Source organism: Canis lupus, chromosome 17 (assembly GCF_048164855.1).
Source record: "Canis lupus baileyi chromosome 17, mCanLup2.hap1, whole genome shotgun sequence".
NCBI classification, from domain to species: domain Eukaryota; kingdom Metazoa; phylum Chordata; class Mammalia; order Carnivora; family Canidae; genus Canis; species Canis lupus.
The window spans coordinates 3,966,031-3,978,455 of NC_132854.1; the positions used below are offsets into that span (position 1 = coordinate 3,966,031).

General features: G+C 39.9%; 1 protein-coding gene across 1 annotated transcript in view; it reads right to left on the minus strand.

Annotated features, from left to right (window-relative positions):
• MYO16 (myosin XVI) overlaps positions 1–12,425 on the minus strand; it is a 480,319-nt gene that overhangs the window by 311,288 nt on the left and 156,606 nt on the right. Inside the window, exon 10 of the mRNA XM_072782401.1 lies at positions 1,490–1,640. Coding sequence (XP_072638502.1) covers positions 1,490–1,640 — 151 coding nt within the window. The remainder of the gene's footprint in view (positions 1–1,489; positions 1,641–12,425) is intronic.

The window sequence follows — 12,425 nt, forward strand, 5'->3', positions numbered from 1 at the left end:
TAGACACATGTGTAATGACATGTATGCATCACTATAAAATCAGACGAAGCCTGTTCAATGCCCTAAAAATCCTCTGTGCTTCACCTATTCATCCCTCCCCCCAACAGCTACAGGCAACCAGTGACCTTTTTACTGTCTCCGTAGTTTTGCCTTTACCAGAATGTCAAATACTAGAATCATACTGCATATATCCTTTTCAGATTGGCATCTTCCACTCAGTACTATGCATTTAAAGTTAGAGGAAACTCATGAGACTCTTAAGAAAATTAAGAAAGAACTGCCTTAAATCCTACCTAACATTCAATTTGCCTACTGCAAACAGAACTGCATTCCTCCAAATTCTTATGTGGAGGCTCTCAATGTGACTCTGGAGATGGGGCCTTAAGGAGGTAATAAAGGTTAAAGGAGGTCATAGGGGTGGGGCCATGATCCCATAGGATTGACGTGCTTATAAGAAACACCAGGAAAAAAAAAAAAAAAAAAAAAAAAGGAAACACCAGAAAGTCCGTTCTTCTCTCTGTCTCTCTCCCTGTTTACCTACACTCCACCCCCCATGCAAGGACATGGGGAGAAAGCAGCCAGGAAGAGGACCTTCATCAGAAATATGACTAGCTGGCATCTTGATCTCATATTTCAAATCTCCAGAACTGTGAAAAAGAAACTTCTGTTGCCTAAGCCACTCAGCTTGTAGTATTTTGTTATGGCAGCATAAGCTGGCAAATACATCTACTGAAATTTAAAAGTATCTCAAGATGACAAAAAATTATAGTTTTTTAAGTAACAAAATAGTTATTTTGAAATAACAAAAATCAATGAAACTAACATTAAATCCTGAAAAGATGGTCTTAGAAAATCTAGGTAAAATGTCTTTAAAATATTCAAAATTAGATACAGTGAAACCAAACATTTTCAAGAATTACTCTGACTTTTATAAAATTAGTCTGCCATTGATAAAACACGAAGCATATAAAAATCATTTATTTCTCTAGGGGAATACACTAATTTCTATAAGCCCAAGCTCATCAGAGTGATCTCCCATAACCTAGGCACTGGGGCACGTACAGATATACAGGAACACACACACAGTGCACCACCACAGATACTTTTCATAAATGACTCCTAGTGATCGATTTTCCTCTCCTCTGGTTATGTAGAATGTTTGGATCTTTGAAGGAAACACAAAGCATACTCTACATAATAATCAAAATGATGACTAAAGACATGACTGGAAATACTCAAAAATTAGCATTCTGGGTAAGTTTACATTCCTGATGTATGAGTCAAGACATAAATAGAATTCAAATCCTTGTACAACACCAGAGCAGCTATGTTTGTTAATGGTCAGTGTAAGATCATAACAGTTTATAGTATGGGAATTTAAAAAAAATATTAACCTTTGCATTCATTAATTTTTGTGAGTGTTCGGTTTTGAAATGTTGGATTTTAAAGCATGACAGAATAAGTAAACATGCAGTAAAGGTGTCCTCACCTGCTCAGGTTTGGTGGAGCCATTCACAGTAGCATTTTCAAGGATGCTGTCTTGAGACTGTCTCTTGCATAGACCTTTTGTGGCATCTTTGAACATAATGTCTTTTTCCAACATACTGTCTTGCTTGGCAATTGGCAACACCAGGGGACTGCTACAGAAAATAATCAATACTATAATTAGTCTTCTGCTAACATCGCCATATTAATCACACATGACCACAACAGGACGGCTCAGTTATAGAAAGTTGTTTTATTCAGATAAGAAACCATTTCTTAACACAGTAGGGGAAAAAAAAAAACAATCAATGGGGAATCTGTGGACTTTTCTATTAGTTTTACATTTCATTCAGTTTCAACGTTAAAAGAAAAACACTCCAATCCGAGAAGAAAATATTTAGAAATGTATATATGACTATAATAGACAAGTCAATATGTGATTTACAAGCTAAGGCAGAACCATGACCGAATTAAGCAAGATATTTACATGTGAAAGTGAATTGCAAACAAGTGAAGGCACAAATTATACAATTAATTAAAATATCGTTCATATACAACTTAAAATGTTATAGGATCATGGGCGATAGAGTTTCTAATTAAATAATAATAGTGAATTAGAGAGGAATGATGTGCTCAAGGATTGCAAGATTGCAAACAATAACTCATTACACTTCATTATAGCTCAAACTAGGCAAAAAAATAAAAGCTACTTCATTTTTTTGTTGTTCCATAGACATCATCGCCAAAAGAAAACCATTAATGCGTAATGTCCATAAAAAATAAGCACAGTCTAAATGTTTTATTTGCACTTTAACACTTTATTAGTAAGATTTAAAAATGCATTTCCCTACATGTTACCAGATGAGCAGGAATACATATTTAATCAAGGGCAATACATAGAAACATAACCAATTCATGTATTCTACAACAGAACTTGTGATTCTAACTAATGCTTAAATGAACTTCTTGGTTTTAAAAAAATTCAGGTTTCTTGCGGTACTATTTACATGCTGTAAGATTCACTTCTGGAGGTGTTCATGTACTTGTATACGTCGAATATATATATTTAGTTATAAATGGTTGAATAGATATATGTGTGTGTGTAACCCACGTCACCAGTGATATACAGGATTTTTATCACTCCCAACCATATCCTTGCGCCTGCTCTGTGGAACCCGTTGTCTCCCTCCACTAGCCTCCTGCCCTTTGCAACCACTGATAACTATTGCTTTCAGTACAGTTTTGCCTGTTCTTAAACGTCATATGAAAGGGATCACAAAAAAAAAAAAAAAAAAAAAAAGGGATCACAGAGCATGGAGCTGTTTGTGTCTGACTTCATTTAATTAGTATAATGTTTTTTAGTTCATTCATGCTGCTATCTACACCAATGGTTTGATTTTTTTACTGCTGAGTGGTAGCTTACTGTAGAATGTACTATTCTTGGGCTCTCCATTCACCGAACATTTGGGTTTGGGTTGTTGTCAAGTGTGAATAAAGCTTCTGTACACATTTGTGTGCAGGTGTTTGGGCAGACACATGCTTTCATTTATCTTGGTGAAAAACCTAGAGGAAACTTCAAACTGTTGCCAAAGCGGTGTTCCCATCAGCATCATGTGGGCATTTCACTTGCTTTGTGTTCTTGCCAATACCTCTCTCTCTCTTCTTAAATCCATTCTCAGTAGGTATGTTAGTGGCTTCTCACTGTGGTTTCTATTTGCATTTTAATGTGCTTATTCAACATGAAAATCTCTACTCTGGTAAAATGTGAGTTCACATCCTTGTTGCCAGAATATTGTCTTTATATATTCTGGTTTCAAGTCGTCAGGTATATATGTGGCAAATATTTTGTCCCAGTCTGTGTCTTATTTTTTCACTTTCTTTACAGTGCATTTCAAAGAATATTTTTTTTTTACTCCTATGCCTTGGGCTTCTTGTATCTTATCTAAGAATTCATTTCCTAACCCAAGGTCAGAAATGTTTTCTCCTAGGTTTCATTCCAGAAACTTTATAGTTTAATATTTTATATTTGGGTCTATGATGAGTTGTGAGTGGTTTTTGTGTATGGTGCTCTCTACAAGTCGGGGTATATTGTTTTCATATGGCTGTCCAAATGTTCCAGCATCATTTTTGAAAGGAACATCTTTCTCCAGCCAATTATCTAGGATACCTTTTTTTTTAATAAATTAATTTTTTATTGGTGTTCAATTTACCAACATACAGAATAACACCCAGTACTCATCCCGTCAAGTGTCCCCCTCAGTGCCTGTCACCTACTCACCCCCACCCCCCGCCCTCCTCTCCTTCCACCACCCCTAGTTCGTTTCCCAGAGTTAGGGGTCTTTATGTTCTGTCTCCCTTTCTGATATTTCCCACATATTTCTTCTCCCTTCTCTTATATTCCCTTTCACTATTATTTATATTCCCCAAATGAATGAGAACATACACTGTTTGTCCTTCCCCGATTGACTTACTTCACTCAGCATAATACCCTCCAGTTCCATCCACCTTGAAGCAAATGGTGGGTATTTGTCGTTTCTAATGGCTGAGGAATATTCCATTGTATACATAAACCATATCTTCTTTATCCATTCATCTTTCGATGGACACCGAGGCTCCTTCCACAGTTTGGCTACTGTGACCATTGCTGCTAGAAACATCAGGGTGCAGGTGTCCCGGCGTTTCATTGCATCTGAATCTTTGGGGTAAACCTCCAACAGTGCAATTGCTGGGTCGTAGGGCAGATCTATTTTTAACTCTTTGAGGAACCTCCACACGGTTTTCCAGAGTGGCTGCACCAGTTCACATTCCCACCAACAGTGTAAGAGGGTTCCCCTTTCTCCACATCCTCTCCAACATTTGTGGTTTCCTGCCTTGTTAATTTTCCCCATTCTCACTGGTGTGGGGTGGTATCTCATTGTGGTTTTGATTTGTATTTCCCTGATGGCAAGTGATGCAGAGCATTTTCTCATGTGCTTGTTGGCCATGACTATGTCTTCCTCTGTGAGATTTCTCTTCATGTCTTTTGCCCATTTCATGATTGGATTGTTTGTTTCTTTGGTGTTGAGTTTAATAAGTTCTTTGTAGATCTTGGATACTACCTTTATCTGATACGTCTGTTAAGACTCAATTGACCAAATATGTGTGTGTCAGCGTTCGGATGTTCCTTTGTATTCCATTGATACAACAGTCTAGTCTTATACCAATATTACATTGTCTGATTAATGTACCTGCACAGTAAGAATTGAAATCAAATACTTTGACTCATCCAGCTTTGTTTTTTGTTTTTTTGTTTTTTGCTTTAGCTACTCGAGATCATTGGCACTTTCAAATAGTTTGTAAAATCTATTTGTGAATTTTTATAAACATGCCTGTTGGGACTTTGATTAGCTTTCTGCTCAACTGATAAATCAATTTGGGGAGAATTTACATATTTACAATGTTGAATGTTGTCATCTGTATGCACAATATATCTCCCCATTTATTTTGATCATTTATTTCTGTCCATATTTTTGTAACTTTTGGCATTAAGATCTTGCAAATAATGTGTTAGATTTATTCTGATGTTGTATGCCATTATAAATGAATTTTTTATTTCAACCTCCCGCCGCTGTATATAGAATGATTTGGTAGACTAACATTGATAGGGGAGGAAGGGAGTAATCTGAAGGACTTCCTTCAGTAACCACAAGGTTTCACTGCTTTACAGCCTGTCTCTGGGTCTTATGCCTCCCACTGTACCACAGAGTCTAGGAAAGTGTGGATAAAATAAAACTAGTGAATGGGCTACACTGGTGCCAGGAAAGGCCTGAGGAATAGCTAAAGAACATATTTATAGAAATGTGAGGTCAGTTTTACTTCCCTTGAGCTCTGGATGATGATGTTTTACTCAATGAGGAGACACTGAAGTACGTGAAGAGGCAGGGGTACAGGGGTACAGGGTGTCAAGAGGCAGCATGGTGAAGGAGACTGCAATGAGCATACATGTCCGTCAGAAAACCACACTTTGATGCCAGCTTTGCCACCTTGGGAAGGGAGGGGGCAAGATGGCGGAGGAGTAGGGTCCCCAAGACACCTGTCCCCACCAAATTTACCTGGATAACTTTCAAATCATCCTGAAAACCTATGAATTCGGCCTGAGATTTAAAGAGAGAACAGCTGGAATGCTACAGTGGGAAGAGTTCACGCTTCTATCAAGGGAGGAAGACGGGGGGTGGGGGGTGGTCGGAATAAAGAAACAAAAAGCATCATCCAAGGGGGAGGGGCCCGGCGAGGAGCCGGGCTAAGGCCGGGGGGAGTGTCCCCAGGACAGGGAAGCCTCGTGGGGAGAAGCAGGAGCTTCACCCATCTTCCCGGGCAGAAAGGGGCTCGCAGGGAGTTAGAGCAGGACCCCAGGACGGCGGGGATGCCCTCGGGCTCCCTGGGACACTAACAGACACCTGCGCCCGGGGGAGAGCAGCTACACCCCGCGGCCGAGCTCCCTAAGGGCTGCAGCGCGCGCCCCGCGAGGCCCGGGAGCAGCTCGGAAGGGCTCGGGCGGCGGCTCCGAGGAGGGGGCTGCGCAGCCAGGAGAGCGATTCCAGCAGCTCAGGCCCCGGAACCCAGGGCCCGGGGACACAGCCCAGGATCCGGCCTCCCCCCGGGCCAGGGCCAGGCGGAGGCCGGGAGCGCACAGGACAGCGAGGACGCTCCTGCCTCCCGGCGCCCCGAGCTGTGCAGATCGCGGCCCCGGCCCCGGAGCATCCAGGCCCCTGCGGACTGGGAGCTGCGGGAGTTACTGCGGAGCTGACTCCAGGGCTGGGGAGCTGGCCGCCGCCCCTGTGGTTGTTCCTCCTGGGGCCTCACAGGATAAACCACCCCCACTGAGCCTCACAGTGGCCTCACTGGATAAACAGGATAAACAACTTTTTTTAAAAATTATTTCTTTATTTATGATAGTCACAGAGAGAGAGAGAGAGGCAGAGACACAGGCAGAGGGAGAAGCAGGCTCCATGCACCGGGAGCCCGACGTGGGATTCGATCCCGGGTCTCCAGGATCACGCCCTGGGCCAAAGGCAGGCGCTAAACCGCTGCGCCACCCAGGGATCCCAGGATAAACAACTTTCACAGAGCAGTGCACCAGGCAGGGGGCTGGGCAGCTCCCCCAGGTGCACACACCTGAGAATCAGCACAGCAGGCCCCTCCCCCAGAAGACCAGCTGGAAGGACGGGGGAAGAGCAAGTCATTGACTAAACAGCACTGGAAAGTTCCAGGGGAAGTCGAGGTATTTACAGTATATAGAATCAGAGGATATCCCCCTTGTTTTTTGTTTTCTGTTTGCTTTCCCCCACCCTTTTTTCTTTTTTTTTCTTTTTTCTTTTTTTCTTTTTTCTCTTCTTTTTCTCCTTTTTCCAGTACAACTTGTTTTTGGCCACTCTGCACTGAGCAAAATGACTAGAAGGAAAAGCTCACCTCAAAAGAAAGAATCAGAAACAGTCCTTTCTCCCACAGAGTTACAAAATTTGGATGACAATTCGATGTCAGAGAGCCAATTCAGAAGCACAATTATAAAGCTACTGGTGGCTCTAGAAAAAACCATAAAGGACTCAAGAGACTTCATGACTGCAGAATTTAGATCTAATGAGGCCGAAATTAAAAATCAATTAAATGAGATGCAATCCAAACTAGAGGTCCTAATGACGAGGGTTAACGAGGTAGAAGAACGAGTGAATGATGTAGAAGACAAGTTGATGGCAAAGAGGGAAACTGAGGAAAAAAGAGAAAAACAATTAGAAGATCATGAGGATAGGATAAGGGAAATAAATGACAGCCTCAGAAGGAAAAATCTACGTTTAATTGGGGTTCCCAAGGATGCCGAAAAGGACAGAGGTCCAGAATATGTATTTGAACAAATCATAGCTGAAAACTTTCCTAACCTGGGAAGGGAAACAGGCATTCAGGTCCAGGAAATAGAGAGATCCCCCCCTAAAATCAATAAAAACCGCTCAACACCTTGACATTTAATAGTGAAACTTGCAAATTCCAAAGATAAAGAGAAGATCCTTAAAGCAGCAAGAGACAAAAAATCTCTTTTATGGGGAGAAATATTAGATTAACAGCAGACCTCTCCACAGAGACCTGGCAGGCCAGAAAGGGCTGGCAGGATATATTCAGGATCCTAAATGAGAAGAACATGCAGCCAAGAATACTTTATCCAGTAAGGCTCTCATTCAGAATAGAAGGAGAGATAAAGAGCTTCCAGCTTTGCCACCTTGGCCAAGTGAGAGAAGCACTCTCTAAAACCAATCTGTAAAAAAGGCCCACAGGGAGGGATTTCTACCATGATGTGCATAAAAGGCATAGCACAGTGACCACAGTAATAAGCAGGCAATTTAAGTAGTTGTTATGTTTGTGCCCCACACTGCGAAGCATCAAGAATTTTGCTCTATTTACAAACTAACAAGTTAGCCTGTTACTATTTCATGGATAGGTGCAGAAGACAAGGGATTCCTGGATCTGAGATGGAGCACCTCATTACTCATGCCACACATAGTATCCAAGGGTTCATGTTTGACTGTGTTCCATGGTGGGTAGGAGGGGCCAACACGGGCAGACCTACATGGACATCTACACATGCAGTTGTATTGTGTTGGAGGAGAGAGACCTGGTCAGGAGTCAATTATTTTGGGGAGCTAGCAGCAGATAAGCCAGTGCTCCTCTCCTGGAGTTTGTTCAGTGGTCTCCTTGAGCTATCTGATGGCCTGTGTGACTAACTACATATGCCTTGTGGTCTAACACACTGAGCAACAATCCAGAGGGCGCCCAAGGCCCATGGCAGACTGTCTTTCCCAATAACATAGTTATTAATTTTAAAAATTCACTATAAAATGAGAATGCCTTAATGCTTATAAAAATTTCATATCCAGGGCTTGAACACCATTGAGTGATAAGGCATTCATAACTTCAAAGAGGCCTTATTTCTTCTATGAGCAACTGTGAAATAATGCCTGCTGCTCCAACTTGTATTCACCATTCCTTGGAGCTCCCAAGGTGTGTCCTATGCTTCTCTGACATGAGAACCCTTCAAATATTTGAATACCATTGCAGTTGCCCTATATTTTCTATAATCTGAGTGGACCACCTATAAAACATTGTAATTATTATATAGAATTTAAGGCATGATAATCTCCATTCTAAGTACTCTCTATATATTAATTCTATACATATTAACTTATATTACCAGCACTATAAGGAATGTGTACTTTTTTGCCTGTTTTATAGATGAGCACACTGGGGAGACAAAGACTAGAAGAACTGGCTGTGGACACAGTGAGGCAGGAGTGGAGGTGCCCCTTGAGATGCAGAGCTTGTGTTCTTAACCATGGGTCACACTGCCTGCCTCCAGAATCCACCCTCACGCCTACTGAAATATTTCTTTACTTATCTATCCTTGTATATCAATCACCAGTTTTTTTTCTGCTTTGTCAGGAAGTCTTAAAGAAAAATTAAAGAGAGATTCTGCATATACTATATCAGGTGTTTGGGTGTAAAGCAATGAAGAAAGCAGTGACGTGACTAGTCAGGTAGAAATTACATAAAATCACCAATTATAAAGGGTTTCTAAAAGGAAAAAAACAGTGAGTTTACTAAAATAGCTAAAATACTCCTTTCCTATCTCAAATCTAATCACAGGGTTAATAGCAGGTTCTATTTTATTTCCAACCCAGAGGTGCACTTGGAAAGAAGATTGATCCAGGAAAACAGCGACCTCATCCTAAATCAGGTTTTGTTTTATTTTAAGAGTGGGGAGACAGAGAGGGTGAGGAGGGGCAGAGGGAGAGGGAGCGAGAATCTTAGGCAGGCTACACACCCAGCAGGAAGCCCAATGTGGGGCTTGATCTCAAGACTCTGAGACCATGACCTAAGCCAAAATCAAGAGTCAGATACTTAACTGACAGAGCCACTCAGGCACCCCTAAGTCAGTTTTTACCTCAAGTTGGCAACCACTCGACCTTATAAGCCTTCGACGTCTCTGGGCCACATTTCACCTTTGGAAATGCAGGGGTTAGGTGAGACAGTATCTAAGCGTATGCCAAGCCCTACAGGTCGATGATGCTACTACATAGAAGAAGTTCACACACTTTCTCACCTACATCTTTAAAAATCACTTACACACTCAGTAAGATAATATATAATATCATAAATCTATTACTAACAATAATTGTAACTAGTTAAAAATACTCTTATTCATATAAGAAAAATGATTTTAAGTAATGTAACTGAATCAAATGGCAACATATTTGTCCTACACATACTTTTTATAAGAAAATACAAAACAGATACCTTGGCTGATGGCATGTGAAAATGTTTTAAAGGTCTATGGGACAACTGTTCTTTAGATTTCTTTCCCACTTTTGAAATGAAATACATTGCATTCATAATCACTGCGGTTAACAGCATTCATATAAGATAACTTCTATGTAAATTTTCACCAATTATCCACTTGTATCCTATGAATATGTATTAAAATGCTATTTTTTCTACAAAAGGCAATACTTTTTAAGTAACCATTGCTCTTTTTTTCAGTACTCCTTAAGTGTTTATCAACCATAACAAAATATTTATTATATGAGATTTTTTAAAAAATAAGATGCAGTTATATAAAGAGAATAAGAACTCAATAAAGAGGGATGACTGGGTGGCTCAGTGGTTGAGCGTCTGCCTTCATTCCTCTCAGGGCGTGATTCCGGAGTCCTTGGATGGATTCCCACATTGGGCTCCCCTCAGGGAGCCTGCTTCTCCCTCTGCCTATGTCTCTGCCTCTCTCTTTGTGTCTCTCATGAATAAAAAAAGAGAGAATTCGATAAAGAAAAAGAAACATATAAAGGATAAGAAGAAATAAACCAAATTAAGAGTAGTTTCATAAAAAACATGGACTACTGATGACGATGGATTTCACAGACCCCTCACCTTAGCTCAACTTTGGACAGGCTCCTCCCTAACTCTAGACTGTTAGCGCTAGAGTGCTTATTTTAGAGAACTTTCCATTGTAAATTCTTTCTTTATCCTTCTGAGATGTAAATATTCTACAATCCTTTTTTTTAAAGATTTTATTTATTCATGAGACACACACACACACACACACACACACACACAGAGACAGAGAGAGAGAGGCAGAGACATAGGCAGAGGGAGAAGCAGGCTCCAAGCAGGGAGCCTGACGTGGGACTTGATCCCGGGTCTCCAGGATCAGGCTCTGGGCTGAAGGCGGCGCTAAACTGCTAAGCCATCTGGGCTGCCCAATATTCTACAATCCTGCAATGTCCTTCTCAAGGACCTGAGAGCCATTCTGTTGGAATGTAACCATCAGGATTGACAGAAGGAGCCCCAGTCTCCTGGTCTCTGTGGGAAGAAAGGAGCCTCATTTCCTTAAGCACCAGCTAGCAAACTATGGATGGCCTCCTCACTAGGATCAGCCTTCCTGCTAACATCTCCCCAGGCTTTTCCACAAGCTCATCCCAGCATTTAAAAGCTCCCTGGCCTTTTGTATCCAGAGTTAAGTTTGCTCTTTCTCCCCCATTGCAATAGTCTTGAATAAAGTCTTCGTTTCATCTTTAATTTCTCTGGTATAACTTTTCTTGGACATGAGTGAGTTTTTTCATGCTTCTATATGTTTTTCTGCATTTTCCAAATTTTCCTCCATGAGAAAATTTTATTTTGATTATATAAAAAAGTATTAGGAATACAAATTCATCAATGAAAAAGAATAAAAATAGGATTGAAAAAGTATATTTTCTAAAAAAAAAAAAAAGGCTTTGGTAAAGCAAATTCCACAATCATAAAGAAAATGAAAAGCAACCATCCAAGGACAGTTTAGGTAAAACTGGGGATAGACTGCTTTAACTTGACCGTGGATAAAACTGCATGGGACTATACCAGCAGGCAATCAATTTGTGAACTCTACTGGATTTATTCAAGATGTACTTTTTCTATAAACATAAAAGGCATTTCATGCAGAGAAAATATTCCTGTAGGAACTGAGATTTTATTTCTGAAAATGGAAACAGGAATGTAATAAAATATAACTATCAAAAGTGACAATTATTGCCCAGTATGACTATGGCAATTTTAGAAAACTATAGAAAACAAGCAAAATTGACTATATTGGGATATATTAAGCCAACAAAGAAAAAACTCTCATTGATTCAAATGGGAAGAATGGCATATGTGACCCAGTTATTTTGGTGGTAAAGTAATGTACTGAATAGATAGTTCTCAATTTTAACCCTAAGAACACAGCTACATAAATTATTTACTATAGGGAATTTGGGCTTTTCTGAATCTAAAAAATAATGATCCAAAGTTTAATTTTGAAAGAAATAGTTCTTGGAGAGCTTTGAGTTAATTAATATCTTCCCCCCCCCTCAAAAAATGACTTTAGTTTTTAAAGTAAAAAAAAAAAAAAAAAAAAAAAAAAACATTAAAAAAAACTTTGGTAAAATATTACTTGTGTTTAAAAAACAAAAATGTCAGGTGCCTGGGTAGCTCAGTAGGTTAAGCCTCTGACTCTTGATCTCTACTCAGGTCTTGATCTCAGGGTCATGAGTTCAAGCCCCACACTGGGCTCCATCTTAGGCACAAAGCCTACTTTAAAAAAAAAAGTCAATGTGTCTCTCTTATGGTTAAGCGGGAAATGACACTATTTTAAGACATTCTATATTTATCTAGTAGTTCTCAACAGGTATTTGCAAAGAAATCTTAAAAATCTAACTTAAAATGAGTTGAATGTAGCAACTCTGTGAATATGTCATGTTATACTGTGAAAAGTGACTGTCTAGCATAATTTATTTTTCTGAATAGGTATCTGATGAATTTATGTGAAACATTACCATCATTCATTTGAGTAAATAATAATCTGCATTTCAGACATTTTTAGTAAGTCAATTTGATAGGATTTGGTAAAA